General features: G+C 34.7%; 1 protein-coding gene across 1 annotated transcript; it reads left to right on the top strand.

Annotated features, from left to right (window-relative positions):
• The first annotated feature begins 328 nt into the window (after positions 1–328).
• On the top strand, positions 329–27,172 carry HDAC2 (histone deacetylase 2). The gene is made up of 14 exons (XM_026666697.2): positions 329–545; positions 5,142–5,254; positions 7,731–7,848; positions 8,728–8,802; positions 10,121–10,259; positions 14,010–14,151; positions 17,193–17,285; positions 19,535–19,643; positions 21,417–21,557; positions 23,782–23,890; positions 24,502–24,632; positions 25,334–25,489; positions 26,298–26,355; positions 26,789–27,172. Exons 1-14 carry the CDS (start codon positions 494–496, stop codon positions 26,817–26,819), a joined length of 1,467 nt encoding a protein of 488 aa, XP_026522482.1. The 5' UTR covers positions 329–493; the 3' UTR covers positions 26,820–27,172.
• Positions 27,173–27,423: the final 251 nt, after the last annotated feature.

Raw genomic sequence — 27,423 nt, forward strand, 5'->3', positions numbered from 1 at the left:
TAAGGCCCAAAGCATCGCTACCACCCAAAGAAGCTTTTGCACATGCGTTCTGTTTAAAATGGGCAGAGCGAGGAGAGCGGCCTGCTTCTTTACGCAGACCGTACCAATATACCTATGTTGAGAAGGGGGATGAGTAGCCTACATTTTTTTCCCCACTGGGTGTCTTCCCATCACATTTTCTGTAGCGCCCACAAATTAACGTGATCTTTTAGACTATGCAGTGTGTAACCACACAGTAACTTTTAAAAATAAAAGTACTATGTGAAACGAGCCCAAAAGTTTAATTCCTCCCGTCTTCTTCAATGGTACCTTCGGCTGACAGCAGTCACGTTTGGAGGAGGCGGGACCCCAAGCTCCCTTACGCTGTCCCCGGCTCCGGCATCTGTGTTGCCGTGCTGTCGCTGCCTTCCCAGATAGTTCGGCTTCGGTCCTGTTGTCGAATCGAATCGAATCCCTCCCGTCCCCTCCAAGGGAGCCTCCTTCAGACGGCTTCATGGCGTATAGTCAGGGAGGCGGCAAGAAGAAAGTCTGTTACTACTATGACGGTGAGAGAAGGGTGTAAGTAGGGCGAGGCTGCAAGGGAAGGGGTGTAATATGCCCAAGGACTACTGTCCTTCTGTCTGTCCACTTGGAACCCCCCTCCCCCCCCCCAATTTAATCGTTGAAGGGTGTTCGTTGGTTGCGCTCCTCGCGTCGCCCCTCCCATACACCCTCTTATCCTCGCGCGCCTTCTTTTTTTTTTCCGGCGCACGCGCCGCAGGCATCCCCTCCCCCTAGTTTTTCTGGTACTGTTGCTTCTACCTATTGTGTTTGCCTGGCGTGCATTTGGATGTGAGACGCGGCTGGTAGCTCGTCTCGTTTGTGATTTCTGCTCACCCCGCTCTTTATTCCTTTTTTTTTTTACTCTTGCAATCTTTCTTCCAGTCTGCAGCTCAACTTAATAGCTGTTTTGCAAAGTCCGAGCATAACCCTTGTATGGAAAACCGGTGGCTCTTTTGCCCTCCCCCCCCCGTTCCCATTTTGTCGTTATCCCATTTTGACTACAACTCCGAAATAAACACGTTCAACTGCTGCAAATGGGAATTGCTCTCCGTGGGGTATGGGACGGAGAACTCCAAAGTTGCAGAAATAAACCCGCCTTAAAACGCAGAGCTCTCGAAAACGCCGTGGAGGGTTTTGTTTCCCTGATTCTTGCCCTCCCCCTCCCAATAGAATGCAAAATAAATACCACCTGCATGGAGAATTGATTTAATTAACAGGATATTTTCCTGGTCATCAAGTAACCGTTTTTACTGTTTGGGCAGGGAAAGATTAATGCAAACTCTAAGTTTTTCAGGTGTTTGAAAAGGAAAGGAAAGGTTTTAATTCCCATTAAAAGGAGAAATGTAAGATTGTGTCCCTCATCAGAGGAAGTCCATTACAAAACAGCATTTATAAAACTCAAAAATTAAAAATGTTCTCCGGGTATTTTTAATGTTAATATCCAAAATCAAAAATGTTTCTTGTGATTTGAAATATATAATAGGACATCTGAGCTAATCAATAGAAGATCAAATATTTCAGTTTGAAATTTTCCAATAGCTATTTTTTTTCCTCAGATAAATTGATCACGCCACACAAACTAAGTAAAAGAATAGTAAAACTATCTGCTTGCAAAAACTCCAAGAATGAGCAAAATGTGTTTTTATGGGGAAATTACTGAGAAGTTTCTGTTTAGAAGAATTGTTAAAGTCTTAATTGAAAACAAATATTCTCAGAGTAGAATGATTTTCACAATATGAATACAGTGATATAAGATACAGGTAACTGCTGTTTGAATAATAATGGGAGGGCACGAATTAAAGATGGGCTGTTCCTAATGATCATGCTGAAAAGTTATCCTCCAGTCCTTGAATCTCCTGAAAAGTATTTTGCCATCAACTCTGTTGTCCTGACTACTGATTCCTATTCTGCCTCAGGAATCAAACTGGCAAGTGTTGCTGTCCTTATACTTCAAGAAAATCAAATGTACAGGTAGATCCTCATAACTTTGTTTTTTCTCTGAGTCTTGGCTGCTAATGGGAAAAATCCTCCTCTTAATGGGTGAAGGAGCATAGGTGGGTACTGGGTATGTAAGATTTAGCTATCTTTTATATTCCTTGAGTTATTAGTTCTTTGTGGTTGTGACTTGTTATCCTGGCTAGTATGAACTTGGCTCTTCTGAAAGTACCTATGTTAAAAATAACCTAAACATGTTGCAGGGTTCACTGTTTTTTTAATACTATTATTCTTGCTCCTTGTCTCTTTGTGGTGTTTATTGCTACTTGCTCATTCTGAATAATACATTTTCTGTCACTCAAAAGTAAGTAAAAGTAAATGTCTAATATTCTTTCAGAAATACAGATTAGCATACTTATTCATAAAGGAGCCTATATAAAACTTTAAAATCTCTTCAGAAATCACCAGCCTGATGTACCAGAGGCAGTTCCTCTGCACATGTAGTCAAAGCTAAAATAGCTATGTAACCAGTTGGTAAGAAGCATGTTTGCAGCAGCCTAAAAGAGGTAGCAGATCTTAAGTCTTGACTGCATCAACAATTAAACTTCAGTTAGTGAAGTGTGATAGATATGTCCTAAGTGAAAATTGCATCAGAAGGAGAGGTGTCTTCTATGAAACTGGGACAGATAAAAAAGATTGGCTAGAGATGAGATACATGCAATGTCATGAGAGCATATCATTTAAAAATATTAAATGAACCATGTTCATACCATAATTAAAGGGAAAGGAGAATCAGCCTTATGCTGTTCTTTAAAGTAGAGATAATTGCCCAAATGAAATCTTACAGGTTGTAGCTGATCTGTTTGAATAAGTTGTTGTAAGCTGACATGGTGTAAACTTTTTTTTGTCATCTTGTGCTCAAATCACTATGGAAAAAAATTAAAACTTGGGGCACAAATGCCTTGTATGTTTCATGAGTGAATAATTTTCCCAGAACCCCAAATTGACAGGGATAATTTTTTTTAAAAAATGAGGATAATGTGTCAGTATTGAAATTATTAATGTAGAAAAATAAAATATCTTTCCTGTTTAAATCTTACTGGAGAGGAAACGCTTAGGTTAATGCAGAGGCTTCCACACTTTTCAATTCACAGTGCCCTTATTATTTTAATAATTTCATGGTACACCATAGTACACAATGGTTCCCAAAATGTGTACTTACCTCAAGGAAGCTAAGGAAAATCTCATTACTTATGTAGTAAAATATCCTATGGTGCCCCTATGAGTTTGTTAAGGCAGCATTGTGCAGTTTGGGAACCACAAGATTAGTGGTCTCTTAGTATTTTAGCTAAGAAACTAGATCTAATGAGAAATGTGTAATCTTGAATGTATACACACCATTTTCAAGAAGTTATGGGATTGCTTTGAAATCTTGAACCTCATATCTACAAAAATATGGCAGCCTACACAATAAGACCAGTAAAAATTCCTGGAGCTGGTAGAAGGAGCTGATTATAACAGTGGTAGCCACACCACTGGAAAACCTGAAGGCTGGGATTGAAAGAAATTGACCTGGAGAAAGTGTTGCTAAGAATCCATGCTAATTTGATGGCACATAATAAGAATTCTTGAAGAAATAAAGGAGCAGGAGTTAGAAAAAACTATTTTCTATATAAAAAATAATATTTTATATTACATTTGACTCAGTATTATGGAACTGAGAATCAAAATAATAGACTTATTGTGTCTGATTCATTGTATATTTACCCCATTCTAACAGTAATAATCATAATACATTGTTACACTTGTGATGTGGAATGGCATGTTAAATTGTAAAAAGAAAGTTGACTGTTTTTGGATTGTTCAGTTAAAATTCCCTTCATAACTTCCTAAAAATAACAAAACAGTTTTATTGTTGTCTTTACTTAAAAATCACTGTTTTGTTTAAAGAACTTAGAATGAATGGATAAATGCATTAGCTTAAATTCTAGATAAATGCTTGGTAGGCATTTAAAACCAATAATTCCATGCAAATCACTGAGCAAAAATTTGCAAATGCAATACACCTAGTTCTTGACTTACGACTATTCATTTAATGACAGTGTGGAGTTTATGATGGCATTGAAAAAGATGACTTGCAATCTGCCCCTAAAGTTATGACTGTTGCACCACCACCATCATCAGTCTTGATACATGCAACCATTTGTGATCTTCCCCAGCTGTCGTCTTAACAAGCAATATCAAAGGAGAAGCCTGGTTTGCTTAATGACCACAGTAAGAATGATTGTAAATGGCTCCAGTCACATGGTGACTCATTTAACTATTCCACTGCATAGTGACTGAAATTCCAGTCCCAATTGTGTTCATATATCAAGGACTGCCTGAAGACTGTAAATGCTTTACAGGCTATAAAGGACCTGTTCTGAAACTATGGTGGCTGCAAACGCTTGTTAAACGATCAATTATGAATTGATTATGAATTGATTGAGATTATAAATTGAGATCAATTATGAATTGATCTCTATTACTCTATTGATTAGGGCTTAAGAATTAAAAGGATAATAGTATATTTCATCAATTTATTGTTTAATATGTTTATTGTTTAATTGAAGAAATTAAATGCAGTTTACGGCTTTTGTTAAACATACCTGTTTTGAATATGAGATGAGACTAATATTACCAGGATTAATATTTTGCCTTAGGTTCAAATAATATTTTGCACATGCAGATCACACAGCTCATTTATCAGCTTTGCACTAGAGATAAATTATTCCATGGGCATTTTCAGAATGTAGACGAAAGTATGATTCTTTGGGAATGTCAAGAACATGTTATGTAAGTTTTGTAGCTTTAGTCTGCATTAAGATGGGGATGGCAGCAAGTAGTAACATAACTTGTGCCATAATTCTGTTTCAAACACAGTTAAACCATCAATTATTGGTAGCTATCACTGTTTCTTCCAGTGTCAAGAATATGTAAATGAGTTGCAATGTTTGCATTTCTGCATAAATTCTGAAGGCTTCCAAACCCCAGTGGGTTTTTAGTTTTGTTTTAAAGAATGTTCACTAATGAAGTGATACACAAGAGATGACTGGTGAATGTATCATAAAACTTAAAGCTAGAAAAAAGTAATAATAGGACTGTTGTTGTTTTTTTGGTTCTAGGTGACATTGGAAACTATTATTATGGCCAGGGTCACCCAATGAAGCCTCACAGAATCCGTATGACACATAATTTATTGTTAAATTATGGCTTGTACAGAAAAATGGAAATCTATGTAAGTATGAATTTATTGCTATCACTTAAAAATTGATCAGTGAGAAGAATATAGCCCTTTAAATAATAGTTGTACATCTTCAAATTTTAAACTCCATGCAACACTATACTTTATTGTGGAGACACGAAGTGTTTTTTAGATATCACGTCAAAATAAGAAATCTGTGACCTGCTGGAACATAGATTTCAAACTCATGTGATCTGTCCTGCCACAATGCTTCAGGTGAACACTATAGGTAAAGTTCATCTCAGCTACCCTGCACCCTCTCTGACAGGGAAAGAAAAGAGGCACCCAAAATTGTCAGAACTCTGCTCATAAGAGTTGTGCTGTGTAGCAGCATGAATTCTGGAGAGAAAGAAAATATGGATATTAGCCTTTGTTCTTGTAGGACATGAACACAGGCATTTAAAAGGCCCTCAAAAGCAGCTATACCTGGACATTTTATACTTTTCTTGATGGGGCAGGGCAGATGAAGGTGCTCCATGTTGAATGAGTCAAAATGGGCTTGGAAAAAAAACTCCCAGCTTCACCTTGAAAAGGTAATGGCATCCTATGCAAGGCAATGCAGGAGATAATTGTAGGTTGTACACTTCATGGAATGATTTTCTTTATGCTGGAGAAAGTAGAATGATTTTTTTTTCCTAGGGACTTCATCGCCTTGTTCTCTAAAACTTGATTTTAATTATTTGATATATACTTGATACAATATACACTGCTCAAAAAAATAAAGGGAACACTTAAACAACACAATGTAACTCCAAGTCAATCACACTTCTGTGAAATCAAACTGTCCACTTAGGTAGCAGCACTGATTGACAATCAATTTCACATGCTTTTGTGCAAATGGAATAGACAACAGGTGGAAAGCATAGGCAGTTAGCAAGACATCCCCAATAAAGGAGTGGTTCTGCAGGTGGTGACCACAGACCACTTCTCAGTTCCTATGCTTTCTGGCTGATGGTTTGGTCACTTTGGAATGCTGGTGGTGTTTTCACTCTAGTGGTAGCATGAGACGGAGTCTACAACCCACACAAGTGGCTCAGGTAGTGCAGCTCATCCAGGATAGCACATCAATGCGAGCTGTGGCAAGAAGGTTTGCTGTGTCTGTCATCGTAGTGTCCAGAGCATGGAAGTGCTACCAGGAGACAGGCCAGTACATCAGGAGATGTGGAGGAAGCCGTAGGAGAGCAACAACCCAGCTACCTCCACCTTTGTGCAAGGAGGGACAGGAGGAGCACTGCCAGAGCCCTGCAAAATGACCTCCAGCGGGCCACAAATGTGCATGTGGCTGCTCAAATGGTCAGAAACAGACTCCATGAGGGCCCGATGTCCACAGGTGGGGGTTTTGCTTACAGCCCAACACCGTGCAGGACGTTTGGCATTTGCCAGAGAACACCAAAATTGGCAAATTAGCCACTGGCTCTTTACAGATGAAAGCAGGTTCACACTGAGCACATGTGACAGACGTGACAGGGTCTGGAGATGCTGTGGAGAACATTCTGCTGCCTGCAACATCCTCCAGCATGACCGGTTTGGCAGTGGGTCAGTAATGGTGTGGGGTGGCATTTCTTTAGGGGGCCGCAGAGCCCTCCATGCACTCGCCAGAGGTAGCCTGACTGCCATTAGGTACTGAGATGAGATCCTCAGACCCCTTGTGAGGCCATATGTTGGTGCGGTTGGTCCTGAGTTCCTCCTAATGCACAACAATGCTAGACCTCATGTGGCTGGAGTGTGTCAGCCGTTCCTGCAAGACGGAGGCATTGATGCTACGGACTGGCCCGCCCGTTCCCCAGACCTGAATCCAATTGAGCACATCTGGGACATCATGTCTCGGTCTATCCACCAACGCCACATTGTACCACAGACTGTCCAGGAGTTGTGGGATGCTTTAGTCCAGGTGTGGGAGGAGATCCCTCAGGAGACCATCCGCCACCTCATCAGGAGCCATGCCCAGGCATTGTAGGGAGGTCATACAGGCACGTGGAGGCCACACACACTACTGAGCCTCATTTTGACTTGTTTTAAGGACATTACATCAAAGTTGGATCAGCCTGTAGTGTTTTTTTCCACTTTAATTTTGAGTGTAACTCCAAATCCAGACCTCCATGGATTGCTAAATTTGATTTCCATTGATAATTTTTGTGTGATTTTGTTGTCAGCACATTCAACTATGTAATGAACAAAGTATTTAATAAGAATATTTCATTCATTCAGATCTAGGATGCTTATTTTTGTGTTCCCTTTATTTTTTGGAGCAGTGTATGTTTTCTTTTATGATCAAAAATACTTTGCATTTAATCCATACTTACTTTCTACTATATTATAAAATATATGCAGCAACTATTATACTTATGTGGCAAGGACAAAATTGAAATTATCTTCTTTTTTGAGTCAGTTTAATGTGTGATGAAATTTACTTAAAATACTGCTAGCTCTTTTCCTGTAGTTCAGCCATGTCAATCTTGTTGCTTATTAGCGTCCCCACAAAGCTACAGCAGAAGAAATGACTAAATACCACAGCGATGAATACATCAAATTTCTTCGTTCAATAAGACCTGACAATATGTCTGAATACAGCAAACAAATGCAGAGATGTAAGTCTCCCATTGATTTTAAATAAAAGAATATCATAAGAAATGCTATGTCTTGCATACAAAGAAAATCTGAGCACTATTTCTAAAGCAGTTAATTTTTCTTCAACATTACAGAATTGATTTAAGGAAGAAAATTACAAAATATTTTATTACTTATTGGATTTTGTAGTAATTGTTAGCATTTTCAATAGTTTTATTTCTTTAATTGCCTGTTATATGGAGAATAATCAAAACTTTGTTCAAACAAAATGTTCCTAATTACCATTCTGTAGAATTGAAGTACTGAAAGTTATTCAGTTGTTCCTTTCTGTTGGGATTCAAAGCTTTTTCTCTAGTTAAAATGAATTTTGAAGTAGCAATGCACTTCTGTTGGAATAACCATATTGCTTCTAACACCATTAACAGAGGCAGAAAGCAATTATTTCCTTTAGTCATATAGTTATTTGCTTAGCACCAGCATGAACAGGAAAGGATATAATAAATAAAGGGCAACACTATGAGATTTAGCAGCATTAGTTTGAATCTTTTTTTAATGATGAAGTTTCAAATGCATGAAACTATACTAGTTTAAAATGAAGATTTCTGCTCTACAGTTTAGGATTATTATATGTATCAAAGGAGGAAAGCCACAGTTCTTTTAACTTCTGATGTGAATATATTAAGTTTGTTAGAGCAAGGTAATCAACAGGTGCAGCATCTATAGTGAAATGAAATTGCAAAACAAAATTAACTTCTATAATAAATGGACCTCACTTGGAATATTAGTATTTGTTTTTTTTAGTTTCTTAATGTCAAAAATTATTAGCAAAACAAACCTAAAGTATGTACATGTACCTTGAGAGAGAACTTTAAATGATTAATGAAAGTTTTCTTTATTAGTTAATGTTGGGGAAGATTGTCCTGTGTTTGATGGACTGTTTGAGTTCTGTCAGCTGTCAACAGGAGGCTCTGTAGGTAAGTTTATTATCCTTAATTCTTTTTCTTACTGGTTTTTCAAAGTTTTGTCAATTAAGTAGCACTAACAGTGTTACTTTAGATATCTTTTCATTTTCTGTGTTGGGGAGATTTTTAAAATCATTATGTATTTTTTGATAGCATCTTTATAAACAGAAATAACTCACCCTTTTAATTTTACTTGTTGGCTTGTTTTTAGTTTGCCATTTTTGCAGTGCTAAGCTACTACATTACCTTATTTCTTTTGTCTTCTGTGAGGCAATTACATTGCTGAAGTTTGGCAATCTGGCCAATACTTTTTAACTGCACAATGTTGCAAAACTCTGAGGTCATTAAATTAAACCTTAGTGTTGCTTGTAGTCCATGTGTTCACTTCTATTCACATTAAGGTATTTTCACATTGAACTTTTGGCAAAAATATAGGTAATGGAATGGTGCTTTTATTGCTAAGTGAGATAAAATTAATACAAATGTAAAATAAGACAGTAGAATAAATAAAAAGCATTATTAAAAGTGACATACTGAATGTATTACAGGAGTCCTTTTACATCCATTTTTTCACTAACTGGAGTTACAATGGTGTTGAAAAAATGGACTTTTTGCCCTCAAACTTACAACCATCACAGCACAGCCCTGGTCACGTGATTAAAATTCAAGCATGTTCGTATTTATGACTAGCACTCCCAGCTGACCTTTCTCCCTGTTAGTGTGATTGGCATGTTCTTCCTGTATGGCAAAGGGACTTCATGGGATGGAAGACTATAGGCTGGGGCATCTGTCCTCACTGTATCAATGAGACTAAATGCAGTGGCAATGGGGCTTGAGGTAGCACTCCTCAGTAGAAGTAGACGCTCAGAGGCAGTAGCAGCAGGCTGTCCCAATTCATGCTTCTGAATAGTATCACTTTGCAAGACAGACAAAAAGACAGAGATATTTTTTGAGGGGTGGGGATTGACAGTGGTGGGGAGTTGAAGAGGGTTGGAAGAATTAAGGCTTGGGGCTGAATGAAACCAAAATGAGAATCAAGTTGGATCCTTGCCTAACAGCTACATGGGATTCTGTCATTTTTAAGTAGGGCAGTCAAGTAATGTTTCATTTAATGACCTCATTGCTTAACGATGGAGTTACTGGTTTCAATTGTGGTAGTTGAACCACAATCTGTGATTTGCAACACAGCAGCAGAAGTGCTTTAAAAAAACCTGTTGAAATTCAAACCAGAACAGAATTGTGAAACACTTGTTTTTCTTGTTAGGTACTATATCTTGTCTTTAATTTCTGCAAAATATTTTAACTGCATTTTCTCATAATGTTTCTTTAGCTGGAGCAGTAAAATTGAATAGACAACAAACAGATATGGCTGTTAATTGGGCAGGAGGACTTCATCATGCTAAGAAATCAGAGGCATCTGGTTTCTGTTATGTCAATGATATTGTACTTGCCATTCTTGAGTTACTGAAGTAAGTTTTTGGTATGGTTATATACATAACTTACCCAGTAAATAAGTTGAAAATATGAGCGTTGCATTGAAAGTGAGTATGTTGAAAAAAGAAATAGCAGAGTTAGGAAAGGGTTTTTTGGTAACATGAGTTCCCCTTTATGCATTCTTTCTAAATAATTTAATTTAAAAATATCATGTTCTACTCCAAAACTATCTGATTGTAATCTTATAATTAGTAAAAGTGAAAGAACAGTTATAAGAAGCCTGTATCTCCAGTCATGTGATAGCTATAGTTTTTCACAGTATATGATTCTTATTAATGCTTTTATTGACATGAATGTTTTTTTAAAGTATAGATAATCGTTATACCTTTAGATCAGTTTATTATGGTTTGGTCCAATTTATTATAATAGCTTTATTACAATTTTAATATTTTAATAGCTACATTTAGTTTCAGATTTTTTTGATGTCTGTAAAGTCTTTCAGTGTATCTGTGCACTTGGTGTTATCATTTTCACTAATAATTTATTGATGAATTCATAACACAAACAAAATTGGCTAAGTCTGTTTATTTCAGTCTCATATAAAAATGCAAAATTATGTTACTATAAAATTAAGGTGTAAATTAATTTAAAATAGCTATTTTACTTATTTTGGGTTAACAAATACAAGTGGGGAAAGTCCAGTTTCTTAAATCTAAGATTATGAATGAATATTATCATAACAAGTAGAGCAATCATAATAAAGGTGGAATTTACAAGTTATCCATTCAATTATCAGCCTATGCTTAAACTCTTACCAATTTCACACATGGTCATAAACACAGATGTGTAGGTGTATATTTAAACAGTACTTTTTCAGGATCTTAAAAATATATTCATGGGCACCATATTAAGATGAAATTACCCATAACCAGAAATTGAAGCTTAAAAAGAGTTTATGTGTAAATGTAGATATGCACATTTATCTTCTCTTCCAAAAAAATAGAAAGATTAATTGGTATTGCATAATTAAAATATCAGCAGCTTCACATTAAAGCAGTGGCTTTTTTGGGAAGCATCATAGCAACAAGGCTAAATTTTAAAGTCAAATGTTGTAAAGAATATATACATTTAAACAAAAAATATAACAAGGAAAATTGAGATTCACAGAAGACCTAATTGCATGCAGCAAGCAGATTGAAGTTAAGGAAGAGAGAAAGAAAATACAAAAGGAAGTAAAAAGAAAGTAAAAGGTAAAGAAATAGGGTTTACATATAGAGGGGCTTCATGTACATTACCTTATTTTCACTATCACTCTTATAATGTTCTGCAAAATTCATGCCTTTGAAAATCAGTATTTTGCTGCCAAATATGTTACTAGTGTGATTAGGAGAAAAAAGAGTGTTGTATCTGCAAAAAAAAGTGGGACTACTTAATTTAAATTCATTAATTTTAAAAAATAATTTGCAGAATGTTTACAAGTTGTATGGCTTGGGAATATGATATAAGGAGGGGCAGCAATTATGGTAAGATTTGTCATAGCTACATGCAGAAATAATATGGATATACTTTTCTGTCATATGTAGCATTTTTGTCTACAGAATTCAAGAAAGTAGTTTCCACTTTAAGAATAAGAAAAAAAATTAAATAGTGAATTAATGTTAAAATGTATTGCTACATTTTGAATTACACACACACACACACACACACACACACACAAATGAATCTTGTGGAAGGAGAATTTTTATCCAGTGCCTTCCCCAAACTTGATAGGAGAATTTGCCAAACCTGCATTTCCAAAGTTTTGGTAGATTTTTTTTTAATGTTATTAACTCATGTATAAAATATCCAAAAATAATAACATTAAAAGGGAAACACAAATACAAGGGTATATGTATAGTACCAAACAGCCTTTATTGCACTCATTGGTGCAACGGTCTATTAAATGCCAAAAATAATACAAACTAAACTTTTTTAAAAAAAACAAACAAAAAACAACTTACAAATAAAACAACTTACAGCATGATTCAGTCTAAATAAATTTTAGAAATAATAAAATAGAACTTGGCCACATTCAAATTTAGTCACATCAGTTAGCTAATAGCAGCCGTATGAAAGATGTATGTGAATGTCCTGAAAAATTAGTTATAAAGAAAATTACAAAAGATAGCTGTGGGGATTTATAAAATGGATAGCAGGAAACATTTACCATATTTTCAATTGCCTTTCATCACAAGTATAGAGTTTTTATTTATATTTTCTGAATTTTCCCTCAAAAACAGCCATTCAGAATGTGTCAAAATGTGTTAAGTTAATTCTGTTCTGAAATTGGTTATGAATTTTTATTTAAATATTTTGCTGGCTATAAAAAGGGGGAGTCAGAAACATATCTCCAAGGCAGACAGATTGAATTGCCTTTTTCTGTAGACAACATTTTATTTAAGAGCTGATAAACCTGCTTGTAAAAGTACCTTGTGAAAAGCAATTTCTAATAAAGCAATCTTCTTCAAATCAACTGAAAACTATTAACCAATATCAGAAGTCTTACACAAAGTAAAAAGTAGTAGCTATAACCAATTTAAAACAGTACATAAGCATGCATTGGACTCCACTTAAATCATGCCAGCTCACAGAGAAAACATATATTTAAACTATAGTTTTTAATTTGTACTACAATTTAAAATGTGGAAATAAAATGAAATAGCAATGGCAATGGCACTTAGACTCATATATCACTTTACAGTGCTTTACAGCCCTCTCTAAGCAATTTACAGAGTCATATTGCTCCAACAATCTGGGTCCTCATTTTACCGACCTTGGAAGGATAGAAGGCTGAGTCAACCTTGAGCCGGTGGGACTTGAAGTACCAAACTGCTGGCAATCAGCAGTCAGCAAAAGTAGCCTGCAATATTGCACTCTAACCACTACACCACCACGGCTCAATCAAGCTTAATATCAATAAAATATTGCGCTAATTTTGACTTGATATATATTTTTCAAAGTAATGCTATAACTTGATGTATAACTTCTAAAATTTGCCTATATTTTCAGCCAGCATATTGGCCAGTTGAGAGTTGAATTTATACATGCTTGACATAAAGCTTGCTAATTACATTTAAGAGACTGATGTGCCAATAATTAGTTGGCAATCCTGATTACCGATAAAATTAAGTCCATTATCTTGGGTTAAATCAAGGGATAAAGAAATAAATCATTATCTGAAACAAGATATTTTCCACCATGATGATTGGTGGTGGTTGTAAATTAGAAACAAGTATCATTGCAGATGACCTGAAGCACTTTATTCTTTTTTTTCCTAAAGAAAAAAGGACTCTTTCACAAGGACTGCCAACAATTGATAGCACAACTTCCTTCAACTTTAAAGTGGAAATATAAAAACTATAACATAAACCTAAAATAGGCATATCACACAGTTAAAATAGGAACAGTACGTAATTGTACTTTTGCAATCTTAACATGCAATTGTCAATATAGTTATGCATTGTGAACTCCATATTATATAATAAATATGCATATAACATTGCATATACAGTACTGCATTCTACACCATCATCTAGGCTAATATTTGGAAATGTTCTAATATTACTGGAGTTGCATCAAGGATAAAATATGATTGTATTGTGGAACTTAAATCTGCATATTAAAGGTAATTGGTTAAATCTGGGATGGAAAACAAAATCAAGAATTTTTCTAGCTTACATTTTCCTCTGAAGAAGAGTAGTGAGATTTTTTTCTATTGCTTTACTCTTTTTTTCTTTTGTGCCCAGATATCATCAAAGAGTTCTTTACATTGATATTGATATCCATCATGGTGATGGTGTTGAAGAAGCTTTTTATACCACAGATCGAGTTATGACAGTATCATTCCATAAATACGGTGAATATTTCCCTGGAACAGGAGATTTAAGGGTAAGTTCAGTTATAAGCTTATTTAATTAAGATAATATTTTAGAAATGCTATTCTTCAGTCTCATTCTCAAGTTAAACTAGTTATTAATTTCTGTCCATCTTTTCCATTAAGTTCATTTAAAATTCATCAGGATTTAAATAGATTTACATTAATATGATATTGGTCTACATTAATGTAAATCCAGATGCTTATTTTTGTTCATTTGTGGGAGAGGTACTGTAATGTTTTGAAAGTAATTACATTTTTTATATTAGATGTCGCATCTGAAGGGTACTAATGTTTTAAATAAGTCATTTTAGCATCTAGAGCCATGATGGGGAACCTATGGTATACGTGCCCAAAGTGGCACGCGGAGCCATGTCGGCTGCCATGTGTGGAGTCATCCGTTCCTCTTCCAGGTTTCTGGCGCACATGCATGCACGATGATCAGCTGTCCTTCGTGTGTAGGGCAGTGCCGAAAACTGGAAGAGCTAGTCTTCCAGTTTCTGTTGTGCAGCTGATTGTCACATGTGCCAGTAAGGGGAAGACTTGCGCTGGAAACTGGAAGTTAATTTCCCGGTGTGCGCATGCCCCCTGGGCAACTTCTCTTCCAGGTCACGTCCCCAATGTGCACGCAAACCGTGCACTCCCTTTTGGCACTTGGTGCCAAAAAGGTTCACCATCACTGATCTAGAGTGATTGTGAAGTTCTTCCAATCTAGTATCTGGACTCCATTTTCACTTGCAAGATAAATATCCAGAAAACCTAAAAATGGCTAGTCAAAACCAATAGACACCAAGATGTCTTTAAGATTTCTCAATAATTATAATTGAACTATACGTTGCTTCATTTACAAGGATTAATATGACAGCAAACATAACATTTAGCATTAAAAATTATATGCCTTTATTTTGTTCCTATAAAACATGAATAAATACACTCACTGTGTTGTATAATGGGTATTGTTTTATTGGAGATAATGCTACATTGTACAACAGTTGTTACTATAAAGGAACTATAGAAATTTGAGCTTAATAGAGAAGGCAGAATACAGGAAAAAACAAAGGTCTATTATTAATTCAGATAATCCAGTGTCAAAACACAATTTAATTCATAATTATTTAAGGATGTATCCATGACAAATGTTACTGTATCACTAGAATCCATTAAACACATTTGAGTCTAGGCCAATGCTTGGCTATTATTTTTTTAGTATCCCACATTGAAAAACAAAATGCCTCCTTTGAATATACTGCTTTAAAAAACCTTAAAAGAATAACAAGTAAAAATGCTTCACAAAAAACTTAACACATTGCAAGAAATCATGTTTTAAGCACTGTTTTGATGAACAAACTACAATGGCTGTGTTCTTATGTAATGCTATACTATACTAATAATGTTGGGCCAGTATAGTGTTTTAAATTGTTGGAGACTAAGGAGACTTCAGTTCAAGTCCCCATTTGATCAGAAAGCTGATTGGTTGACTTGAAAGGGCATTGGGGCAAAGCCCATGTACATAATGTTAAAAATTGTAGAAGAAAGTCAAAATATAAATGCAATAGACATAATAAATCTGGTTATGATCAAGTTTTCTGAGTAGAACAACTACCTATAATAATATATATGGGTGCATAAGCTTGTGTCTCTAAACTATAACAGCTAAGAAAACAGAGATAATTTTTATTGCTTCAGAGTTTCTTGGGTAGTTGTGAAAAAAATTGGCACATTCTTATTTTGCCAATTGCAGGTTGGCTGAATCTTTAGTATCAATAGGGCTGTGTTCTGAGATTAGAGAAACCAGGTGATTTTTGATGTCATTAAATGTTAAGACTAATAATGGACTTGATGTTTACACTAATACCAATTTATCTTTTTAAAGGTGGAATTCCATTCCTTTTAGCTTTTTAATAGGAATTAAATACAATAGTTTAATAACTGTAAGAAACTTTTTTCAACCTGTTTTACCACAAGGTGGTACTATTGCTTCATGCTAAACACAGGTGATTTTGAGAAGAAATCACATGATTACGAGTATAATACTATTGAATGCCTATCAAAAATGGGTTAGTTGACAGTGTGATACCATTAAGAAGTTGAACAAGATCTGAAAGGTTGCACTTCCTCCATCTAGGTCACAGCAAACATCAGCCACCAAAGCAGCCAAATTCATAGGGCCTAGCCTGAATCCAGATGGAAGAAGTCCAAATGATCTGTTTCCTCTAGAGGACTCTTTTCAATTTTTTCAATAACTTACATTGAAAAAAAAAAGGAAATGTTGGATGTGGGACAATTATGTTCAAAACAAAGATTTTTGAGAAGTTGATCATTCTGGGTACACTCCGTTGTTTTTGCATTACAAGTTATTTCCACTGGAAATAAAGAGTAACTTCATTCTGGTGAATACGAATAGTACCCATTGTTTAAAGAAGTGCAGTTGTTAAAATTACTGAATGAAGGATTTATTTAGAATTTATATAAAAATACAAAGGAATTAACATAAAAGAATATTATTTTTGTGTCTTTTGCTTAGTGGAATGTGGCACATTTCTTGTAGATAAAATAGCATGTGATTTTACGGATCTGACAGAGCAGACCCCAGGTAATTGGTTGTTTTATAAAATCTAAACTGCCTGAATATCTGCATTTTAAGCAATCCTCATTCCTGGTGAAAGACACTGTATTTGCCTGTACAGTGATTCCAAATCATGCTTTGCTGAGATAAATTGCATCCTAATTTTGCTTCTGGGTCTGATTCTTCTGTATTGTCACATGTCTATAGCCTGTTTCTCTGAACATATTTCTTTTGTACATTTTTTCTATTGCACAAATCAAATGCTTTATAGTGTATGAAAAAAATTCATGTAAAATATGTTTGATACCTCTGTGGTATACATTGTGTTTATTTTCTACTTAATATTTCTCACATGCTACAATATAGAAGCAACATTTTTAAATCACTTGTAATGGCCAATGTTGATCTGGAATTAAATGCAGCATACCATGTTGTTTTCTCTCCTTGGCTACTGATGTGCAATACCTTCTGTTTGTGTTTTTCTTATAGGACATCGGAGCTGGAAAAGGCAAATACTATGCAGTTAACTTTCCAATGAGAGATGGAATAGATGATGAGTCATATGGACAAATATTTAAACCAGTGAGTACATTCTTTTTTTGTGTGTGTAAATTTTATTTGAGTTTTCACAAAAAGAAATACAAATAAAACATCTTTTTTGAAAGCAGCATAATCCCGGGTTACATTTCTTCGTACAGACACAAATTCAAGTTCATGCTCATTTTTATATTCTATTCCATATCTTATTACTATTTTACATTTTCTACATGGCTTCTTCCCTCTCTTAATTTTCTCAATTATATTTTATTTTATTTATTTCATCTCAATTCAAATCATTATATTTATATTTTTGTCTGTCCTGTTTCAATTGTCTATCATCTTTTCTCATTATACAAAATTTCTCCTGTAGTTACTGATTGGAGTATGACGTCTTTATATCTTTCCCCTAAAATTATAACACTCACTATAATACATAACTTCCATTCGGATTCTGCTTGGTACATTCTTAAACTACACACAGTATTCTTAAAAAAGAAAGAAAAAGAAAAAGTTATAAATGTATATAATTGAAACAACATTCCATTCCAATTCAATTTTATCATATTAATATTCATTAAAGTCTTAACATTTTTCATGTTACTTTTCAATTAGATATACTTCTATGGGAACCCTCTTCACTTATATTTTATAAGACATTGACTAATTAAAATGTTCCCATTCCTTCCTGATTCAATTTTATCATTTATTTTATTTCATTTACTTTATTCACAAACATTTCACTAAATTACAGTAACTATTTTATCCCTCATTCTAATCATATGTTGTTTAAAATTTTCTAAAATTATTTCTATTACAAATATAACAATACAATCTTATGTGCCTTTACAGAATCCCTTTTTCAGTTAAATTTTCACCCATTATCTCTAAATAGGTCCTGTTTCTTTATATCTTGCTCCAGACCTTTGTAACTTCTTTTCCTTTCCTTCTTCCCTCTCTTCTTCTCTCTCCCCTTTTTACCCCCTTGTCTCTCTCTCAATTTCCCTCTTCTGTATTCCCCTTTTCTGTTGCTTTCCAATATTATACTTATTTTTCAAATTATTTTTATTTTCTTTGGTTGTTTTTTTAAATCTTAAATTCTCCGTCCTCTTTCCCCCCTTTCCTTTTTCTTCCCCACGTAAAGTTACTTGTTCATTAAAGATGGCTTCTTCTTTGTCCCAGTCTTCTTGTTTTGCAGTCTTTTCTTGTTGTTTCTCATAGTTCCAGATCTCCATTTCTAAGAATTGAAAAACTAAGCCAAAAGAACCCTTCCCTTCTTGTGCATCTTCTTTGTACTTTTTAAGTTCCATTTTCAATTCATCCAAAAGTGATGCCATTGTAGAAATTTTTAAACAACCACCCGATTAATTTTAGTCATTCAAATATAATAACCAAAAATCCAAAAGTCACCAAGTACTCCAAATACACACAAGCTGTTTCTTTTTGCTCTTTCTTTTTTTCCACTTTCTCTTCCGGGGTTACTATTTAGTTGCAAAGTTTCAGTTAAAATGTATCTTTTAGAAGTCTTGTTAGAATTTAACTTTAGATTCTTTTAAAGTCCAGGCAGTCTCCTCCTTCTTCCAGATCCAGATCCTGCCCTTATTCTTTTTCTCCCTTCCTGCTTATAGAAGAAAAAGTTTTAAATGTCCAGAAATCTTTATTATCCCTTTGGCATTTAGTTATATTTTCAACTTAATTGCCTATTGAAGCCAAAGTGGATTTTTCCAATTTCTTATTTAGGTCTCTTAGTTGTCAATATAAGGAAGGAGAGAGAGGGGGGGGAAAGCCAAACCTTTCCCTTTTCACTTTCTTTCGCTGCTTCCGACTCTTCTTTGGGAGCGATGTTATTTCTTGTAAAAATTAAATTCCAGGGTATCTTAGTTGTTGCTTTTTCAACTTAGCCCGCTCAGCCAAAACTTTCACTTCTTATCTTCCTCCTGCACTTTCTTTTCCGGTTGAGCTCTTCTTTGAGGTGGCCATTTCTGACCACCGCTCCTACCGCCTTCGGGAAAGGGAGTAATGTCCAGCTGAGGAGGAGAGATGCGGCTCTCCTCGACCCTGCTGGCGGTCTCCCCCTTCTTCACCACCTCTACGGGGTGGCTTAGCCCCGAAACTAGCCGGCTCGGGGCGCTCCAACGGCGAGCCCAGGCAGAAACCGCACATGATCGCGGATTCCTGTCTGTCGCCAAAGCCCTTCAAACCAGAAGTCACCAGTGAGTACATTCTAAACACCTTTTAAAATAGGTATTGTAGTAGTAAACAAAAGGTTTACTATCATTCCTGCTTTTTTGTAGATTATATCTAAAGTGATGGAAATGTACCAACCTAGTGCAGTAGTATTGCAATGTGGGGCCGATTCACTCTCTGGTGATCGACTGGGATGTTTTAATCTTACTGTTAAAGGTAAGGGAACAAAACATTACAGAAGCATTACAGCTTCATATTATTGAAAACATTAGAAATTTTTGGTGGAAGTGTTTTATGAGCTTTAATTCGCTGAAGAATTCAGCTTTATGACTTACAATGGATTTCCAATTCTAAACAATCTCAGACATTTTTCTTTTATTTTAGCTGTATTTTGTAATGCTTATGTAGCAATTTATATATAACCATCAAAGTATTTATTCATGCTGAAGTAAAAATAGTAATTAAATAACTTATGGTTAAATTGTGATGTGTTGTATATAAATTAAAGGGTCCTCTAAGAAAATTTGTATCACCTTCTAAAACTTCAAATGCCTATTATTGACATTTGGTCAAGTATGTACTTTCTTGTACACAGTAGGCAGTTGAAGGAATAACTTAAAAAGTTGTTTCATTTTAGCATTTTAACATATGATAGCCTTGCTTATCAAATGGCATGTGAAGAAATAGATATACATAAACATGCAGAAGAATGTATATGCTACTAAAACCCTTGTTTCCATAATATTTAACTGGGCAAAATGGTGCATCATAGGGCAACCATTTTGAACCAAGTTATTTTAAATGGGCTAATTTACAGAATGCATCTGAAATCTAGGATACATGACTGAATGAAATTTAGGGAAATTTTGGCTGCTGCAGTCATGTACACAATATTCTGTGACACTTACCTGCCTACTGGCTTTAGATTTGCATTTTTTTTCTGGCTTCCCCAGTGTTCGTACTGTTTCACCTCTGCAACCTTCCCACAAGCAAAATAAGCTGTCCAGAATTCTGGAAATGGGGGGGGGGGGAGGGAGCTTCCCACAAGGAAGCTCAATGGGGAACCTGGATGGAAATAATTCCCATACCCACTGCTGTTTTGCCCACCCATCATGGTCATTCTGTTTCTCTGTTTAGTTAAGAAAATGTCTCTGAAATGATGACCCAACAGGGCACAGGCTGTCTAGTATACTACTAAGACTCTTGTGTCTATGTGATTGTTTATAAACTTTAATTGGGTAAAACACTGTGTGATAGGGCAACAGATTTTGAATCAACACCCAGAATGTGTCCAAAATCCATGACCCGTGGCTCTCAAGAGATTGAAATTTGGCAAAGTTGTGGGCACTTTACTACTGCTATGTTACTGAGCTGCTTGTAGTCACATTTCTGACACTCCCTGCCAGCTTCCAACGAGGAAAGTCTGTTAGAAAGCCAACTGAAAGATGGAATTGCGCCTGCTCCCACTGCTGTTTTGCCATCTGTGGTCATTCTGTTGTTTTTTTAAAGAAAGGAAATATCTCAAACAATGACCTGATTTATGGATTGTCTTTCAGCCTTTCCTTAAATATAGCATTATGTTATATAAAGTTGCTGATGCTTAACCAGTTTTTCCATTAATGGAACATAGTTCTTAGAGAATCGTTCATTAGTTACACTTAATTGTGGGCACTTATGTGCCTTTTTTAAAACCTGGAAAACAATTTACATACAGGTAGCTCAGTGCATTAATGCAAAACACCTTAAAACATTTTGGGTAATCATAACAGTATTGATCATCTTAATTTTCCTTAAGATCAATAAATTATCTGGAATTTAAAACTGAAGTACTATATGCTTCACCCCACTTTATTCTTCTATCATTTCAGATATACTTTGTTTAGTTATGAGTTCTCAATATAGAAAATCCTTATTTGGTAATCTTCATATTAAATATGTGTGTCTTTTATAACTGCATGTTTCCTTTTTAAATGTCTATGATTCTGGCAGGTCATGCCAAATGTGTGGAAGTTGTAAAGACTTTCAACTTGCCTCTTTTGATGCTTGGAGGAGGTGGCTATACCATACGCAATGTTGCTCGATGTTGGACATATGAGACTGCTGTAGCCTTAGACTGCGAAATTCCTAATGGTAAATATTATACTAAAAAGTGCAGATTGCTTAATAATTTAAAGTTATAATTAATATAAGTCACTTAGACTTTTCTCTGCCTTAACAAATTCCTGATTCCAGCAGGAATACTGCACCACCCAAAAGCCCTACAGTACTAATTTTCTGCAAAGTTCTTCAGACCCAATTCTACCCCTGCTTCTTCCTCTATGTTTCGGTTTCTTGGCTCCAAAACATGGTGGCATATTTGATTCTTGGTTTTTGCTATGCTCAACATTTTTGTTTTGATTCATGCTGTCCGGAAAGAGACCGTAAGGTACCCTTTAAAGTTACCCTTTCCATAACTTCCTATGTTCATCTCTTCCCCTGAGTCCTTCATGAAAGTAACATACACTATTATTGTAGAATCCAAACATCATCTCTGTAGCTAGTTATTACCTTCCAGAATCTTGTCCTCTTCTTGGGCCACGACCATCAATTGGAAATACTGACAAAAATAATATTTATACTCCCAGTTCCTTTATTTTCTAACTGAAGGCTTTGTACTCTCCAAAGATTCTTTCAGGATCTCTTTTGGCCATACCATTTGTCCCCATATGAATCAAAAGGAATGAATAGTTGGTGGGTTTGAATAATGTTGGTAATGTTTTATAGAGGGAAATGGGAATGACCTTGAAGGGCAAGAGGAAGAACTGATACCAAGGCAATGGCCATATAAGAGGATCTTGAGCCTGGGCCAAGAAAACATCTCAAATAAGCCCCTTCCTAATTTGCACAAAGATAAAGTGAGGGGATTCATTCTTGCAAGATTCTGTTACTATAGCTGTTACAATAAAAGTAGTCCTGATCTTTGTGGTATTAATTTTCAGCCTGGTCTGTTTTGTTGGACTGACCTCTGTCATATTATGGAAAAACAGTACTTTGCCTGCATCTTCCTTATTCTTCCACCTCTTCTATTAATCTGTGTTGTCTGTTTGCTCTCAGGGATCTCACTCTCTGGAAACATCATTAAATTTACAGTGTACAGCTTATACTATACACTAAAATATACAGTGTAATTGTAACTTGTAATTGTTACAATTATAGTGTAAGGATTTTTTTATTATTATTGAAGGAGTGGGAGATGTTATATCTTAAAATAATATATATTTATAATATGTTCCCAAAGTAAGTATAAATATGTTTTATTTCCCCTTTTGAATCCAGTGGATTTTGCACTGTTTAAAAGGCATCCTTAATATTTGATATGTGTGTGTGTATATATATTATCATAAGGCTTATATCATTCTATTATTCCTTTGTTGACTAAAAGAGACATTCTTTTTGTAACTATTACTTGCCTATTGAAGTTTCTACTTGTGGTTGAATAATTATTTAAAAATAAAAGTTCAACTGGTGTTTCTTAAATGCAAGTTTATAAATATAATACTTATTAAAAATAATTTAATAATATTGCAAATAAATAAAACACATAAAACCTTGTATGTAATTATGTTCATAAATTGTTTAACTTAAGACAGTGATTCAAATTAATTATTTAGTCCTTCCAGTCAGTATATAGAAATGGCCAATTTTCTTGATGACATTTTCAGATGTGTTTGGTCAGTGCCTTCTTTCTCAGGGAGTGACTGACTTGGTCACCTGGCTGTTTTCCATGCCTCAGTCAGAATTAACACTGCTATCCTCCCAGTTTTTTTACTCCAGCATTTTTAAACGCTTATATCAACTTACTGTGTATGGTACTATGCATAAAACACATTTTAAATTTTTGAAGTAAATTATTTTAATTGAATTATTTGAAGTCTTTTCCAGTGTACACAATACTGATTCATTCTTTCAAGCTTTAGTAATTCAAAATAGATGTAAGTGTGGAAACATCTCTTTTGTAGAACTTTTGTATCCTACTTATATTGTACTTGCACAGCTTTAAATGAATACATGTACTTAGTGTTTAAATGAATACATTCCAAAATTCTAGGTGTCAAAAACACGACTCCTATGACAGTGCAAACCCTATTTTTCTTCTTTTACAGAATATAAGTATTCTGCATGTACTTAACATAACACTATTTGAATCAAACCATAATTCTGAACCATACTATCTTTTATTTATGTTTCTCTTAGAGTAAATCATTGCATTTATTGTTTTGATAACTGGAAAATTTTATAGTAATACTTTCAAATATACGCCTGTTATGGAATTCAGCAAGGATAAAAATGTTATATCTCAATTTCGTTTTAACAGAATTGCCATATAACGATTACTTTGAGTACTTTGGACCAGATTTCAAACTGCATATAAGCCCATCAAACATGACAAATCAGAACACTCCTGAATATATGGAAAAGATTAAGTAAGTATTAATGTCCTATTTTTAGTAAAGATATTAATGCTGTGAAAATTTGTAAATGTTTTATTAAATTATCAATAATAATAGAAAGCAAGGACTAGGTTTTCTAATTATATCTGAAATCTTAAATAATATAGAAAATGAAAACTGACAGTTTACCCATTTAGTAACTAAAAAAAAAAAAAATCACTTTTCCTATTCTAAACTGAGGCCTACCTGTATTAAAATCATTGTTGCTTAGAAAGTAAACTCTGCTAAGTCTCAAGAAATCTTTTTTATCATTAACGTTCATAGGTTACATACTATTTTGAAAACTGTCAATATGAAGTTACATTAGCAATTTTCAGTAAGTTTACATTGAACACTGAAAACAGGATAATTGTTCAAAGCTGGTATTTAAATAGCGTGAACATTTATGCAGGTGTTTTTATGGTTACAGAAGAAACATTTGTTACATTAGTCATGTTTTTCTGTGAATTTCTATTCTTTGAAGTCCTATTGCCATACAATTTTTCTATAGTAGTTTCTTGCAATCAGAAAGCTAATTTTGTCGATACTTAAAAATTTCAAAGACAAAAACAAAGTTATTTCACAATAAACTGCTTTCTTTGCAGGCAGCGTTTATTTGAGAACTTGCGCATGCTACCCCATGCTCCTGGTGTGCAGATGCAAGCTATTCCAGAAGATGCTGTTCATGAAGACAGTGGTGATGAAGATGGTGAAGATCCAGACAAACGTATTTCTAGTAAGTAAATTTTATAGATAATGCTTAAAATGTGGGCCTTGAATTTTTGGATTTTGCTTCCAGTTTTTGAGGAGAAAATAATTAAAAGACAATCCTAGTGCAATTGCTTTTTTGAAGAAAAAGTCACGTTGCTTCTTTGTAATTGCTTGTGGATTGATATAAATAAGTAATTGCTTTTTTACTGATATGTCATGACTGGTTTAAATGTATTCCCATAACAATTTTGTTTCCTTTTATAGACATTTGTTCCATGGTAACCCAAAATCTAGAGTTTGGTAGCACCTTTTAAGATCAGTAAATTTTATTATAAGACATAAGCTTTATGAGTTGCATCTTATTCCATCAGGTGCATGGAATGGCTTTAACTGGTGTAACATTTAAATAGGGATGGTGGGTGGCTATGCAAATGAGGCTTCATGAGAGAACAGATTACAAGTATCTTATCAATTAATAATAGTAATGTGTTAAAATTCATTCAGTTTGTTCAGAACTTCTGGGATAGCCTGAACATAAAAACTATAACAGCACAATTGAATACAAGACAGCTGAATTTATGTACATCAGTAGGTGTCAGGTTACCATGGCTTTTTTGTTGTTGTTAAATACTGTGTCGTTGCTGAAGAGCCTTTATGTCATCAGGTAACATTTTGAAGAGGTATGAAAAATCTTGGAATAATCTCTTTTAAATTTCCATATTCTAGTTCGTGCTTCTGATAAGAGGATAGCCTGTGATGAAGAATTTTCTGATTCTGAAGATGAAGGAGAAGGTGGACGCAGAAATGTTACAGATCATAAGAAAGGGGCAAAGAAAGCACGCTTAGAAGAAGACAAGAAAGAGGCAGAAGACAAAAAAGCAGGTAAGTCAATGCTAAATTAAACATATTTTCTGTTAAGCTAAACATACCAAATTCACTGGTAAGCAAATTTTGTAATCTGTTTTGCATATAATTATAGCTCCTTTCCAATGTTCAACTGAATGAATAAATAGCTAGACAATTGGACTAGGCATGGAGACACATTATCTGTTCTCTTAAACTACCACACATTCAGACAAAGATGTAAACAATTATGCTCATATTTGCAAAAATAAGAGTATGGTCTTAGATCCTGTTTCACCTGCTTCCTGGAGAGTTGTCTCATGTGCAAAGCTGTGCAAATTTTTTTTTTTTTAAAAAAGCTATCTTTCAGGCCTCCAGTCATGTACGTAGCTCAAAAGAAAAACCCCACTGGGTTACAAAACTTAATTCTGTCTTCCCTTTGAACCCTTCCAATGTTCCTCTGATTAGATGAAGAAAACTTTTTTATGATAATAGCCAGCTAAAGCTCACATTTTACGACTTAAACCAAAGTAACTGCAGTGCTGCCTTCCTGGGTCGAGAGGAAGGATCCAAAAGTGTGTAGATTTTTCTGAAGTCATAAAAAATTAGTAATACTGTTAATAGTACATATTAAGGTGAGCTGTCATATTTTCTAGATTACCCCCAATGCATGTAAATTGACTGTGAAATTAATAGCTAATTTCTGAGGTGCAGTTTCAGTTTTATGTGAGCTGCAATCTTATATTTACTTACCTGGGAGTCCTGTTAAGCTGAATGAAGATTATTTCTTCATCATATAACTACTTATACTGTTTTTGCAAATTCTGCTACTCTTTTTTCTATCTAGATATTAAAGAAGAAGATAAATCTAAAGATAATAGTAGTGAGAAAGTAGATACCAAAGGGTAAGTATATTCCATCTGAACAGTCTCCATCTGCTTTTAAAATGTTATTGAAATGTTAATTATCTACTTGCTGCCCCTTATAAATTACAATAATTCTGTATTGGTAACAATTGCATTTGTTTATAGTGTATGCTTGAATGGGTGAGGCAAGCCCATTCCCATTTGGAGGCAATTTCCACAATTTTCTGAAGGTGCAATAGATTCCTTAAACAAATGCCAAGCTTAAAGCGCTCACTTTGGCCCATAGAAGTTCTCCAGAATCAAAAAAATGAGTCCAGGTTTCAGCCCAAGCCATTTGTGAGGCTCTTGAGAAATTATATTTATAGCCTGCATTCAGATTTTGGACTGCACTTTTTGCATAATAAATGCACACAGTATTAACATGTGACCTATACTAATAACTGTCTTTTCTTTCTGCCCCCCCCCCCCCCAGCACAAAATCAGAACAGCTAAGCAATCCTTGAACATAAAGCCTTACAGTATGTCAGTCAAAGGACCCAATACCATAATGAAAAAAATACTAAGAGAAACTTTTCGTACTGGAAGAGACTTTTTATTTTCATTTAGTAGAATTCGGCATGGAGCATATTTATTTTCAAACAACTGTGTTTTGATTTTTGGCAACTTGTATTGTGAATTCCTCAATTATGATACAAAATTTGTTCCTTCCACCAGGCTTTATGTAATACTATTTAAAATGGATGTGAGTTAAGATGTAGTTAAACGTCTAAACTGATCTATTAAAATTTCCCTTTTCCCGGATTGATTTTATCCCCTTTTTGTAATTATATCTTTATTAAAAAACAAACAAACTGTACTTGGCTGATTTGTCTATTATTACCTAGTATATACAAATGTATGTATCACACTACTGTTAGGAAAAAAGCCTTAACTTTTAAATTGAGTTTGGTGAAAAATATATTGGTTAATGCCCCAGCTTTAAAATAATTGCCATTGGATAAAACCACTTCGGTCTAAAGATCTATGACTATACAGTAATTCATATAACTCTTTTTATCTATCTTCTAGTAGGAAAGTTTTGTTTTTGTTTTCTATTTCCCCAAATAA

Source organism: Notechis scutatus, chromosome 1 (assembly GCF_049901735.1).
Source record: "Notechis scutatus isolate UNSWTSFEM ecotype Mainland chromosome 1, rNotScu1.2, whole genome shotgun sequence".
Classification (NCBI taxonomy): domain Eukaryota; kingdom Metazoa; phylum Chordata; class Lepidosauria; order Squamata; family Elapidae; genus Notechis; species Notechis scutatus.

Coding starts and splice junctions, on each gene's coding strand:
- HDAC2 (XM_026666697.2), top strand. CDS start 494: ATGGCGTATAGTCAGGGAGGCGGCAAGAAGAAAGTCTGTTACTACTAT. Junction 7,849..8,727: donor CAGCAAACAAATGCAGAGAT/GTAAGTCTCCCA, acceptor TTTCTTTATTAG/TTAATGTTGGGGAAGATTGT. Junction 26,356..26,788: donor GAGAAAGTAGATACCAAAGG/GTAAGTATATTC, acceptor CCCCCCCCCCAG/CACAAAATCAGAACAGCTAA.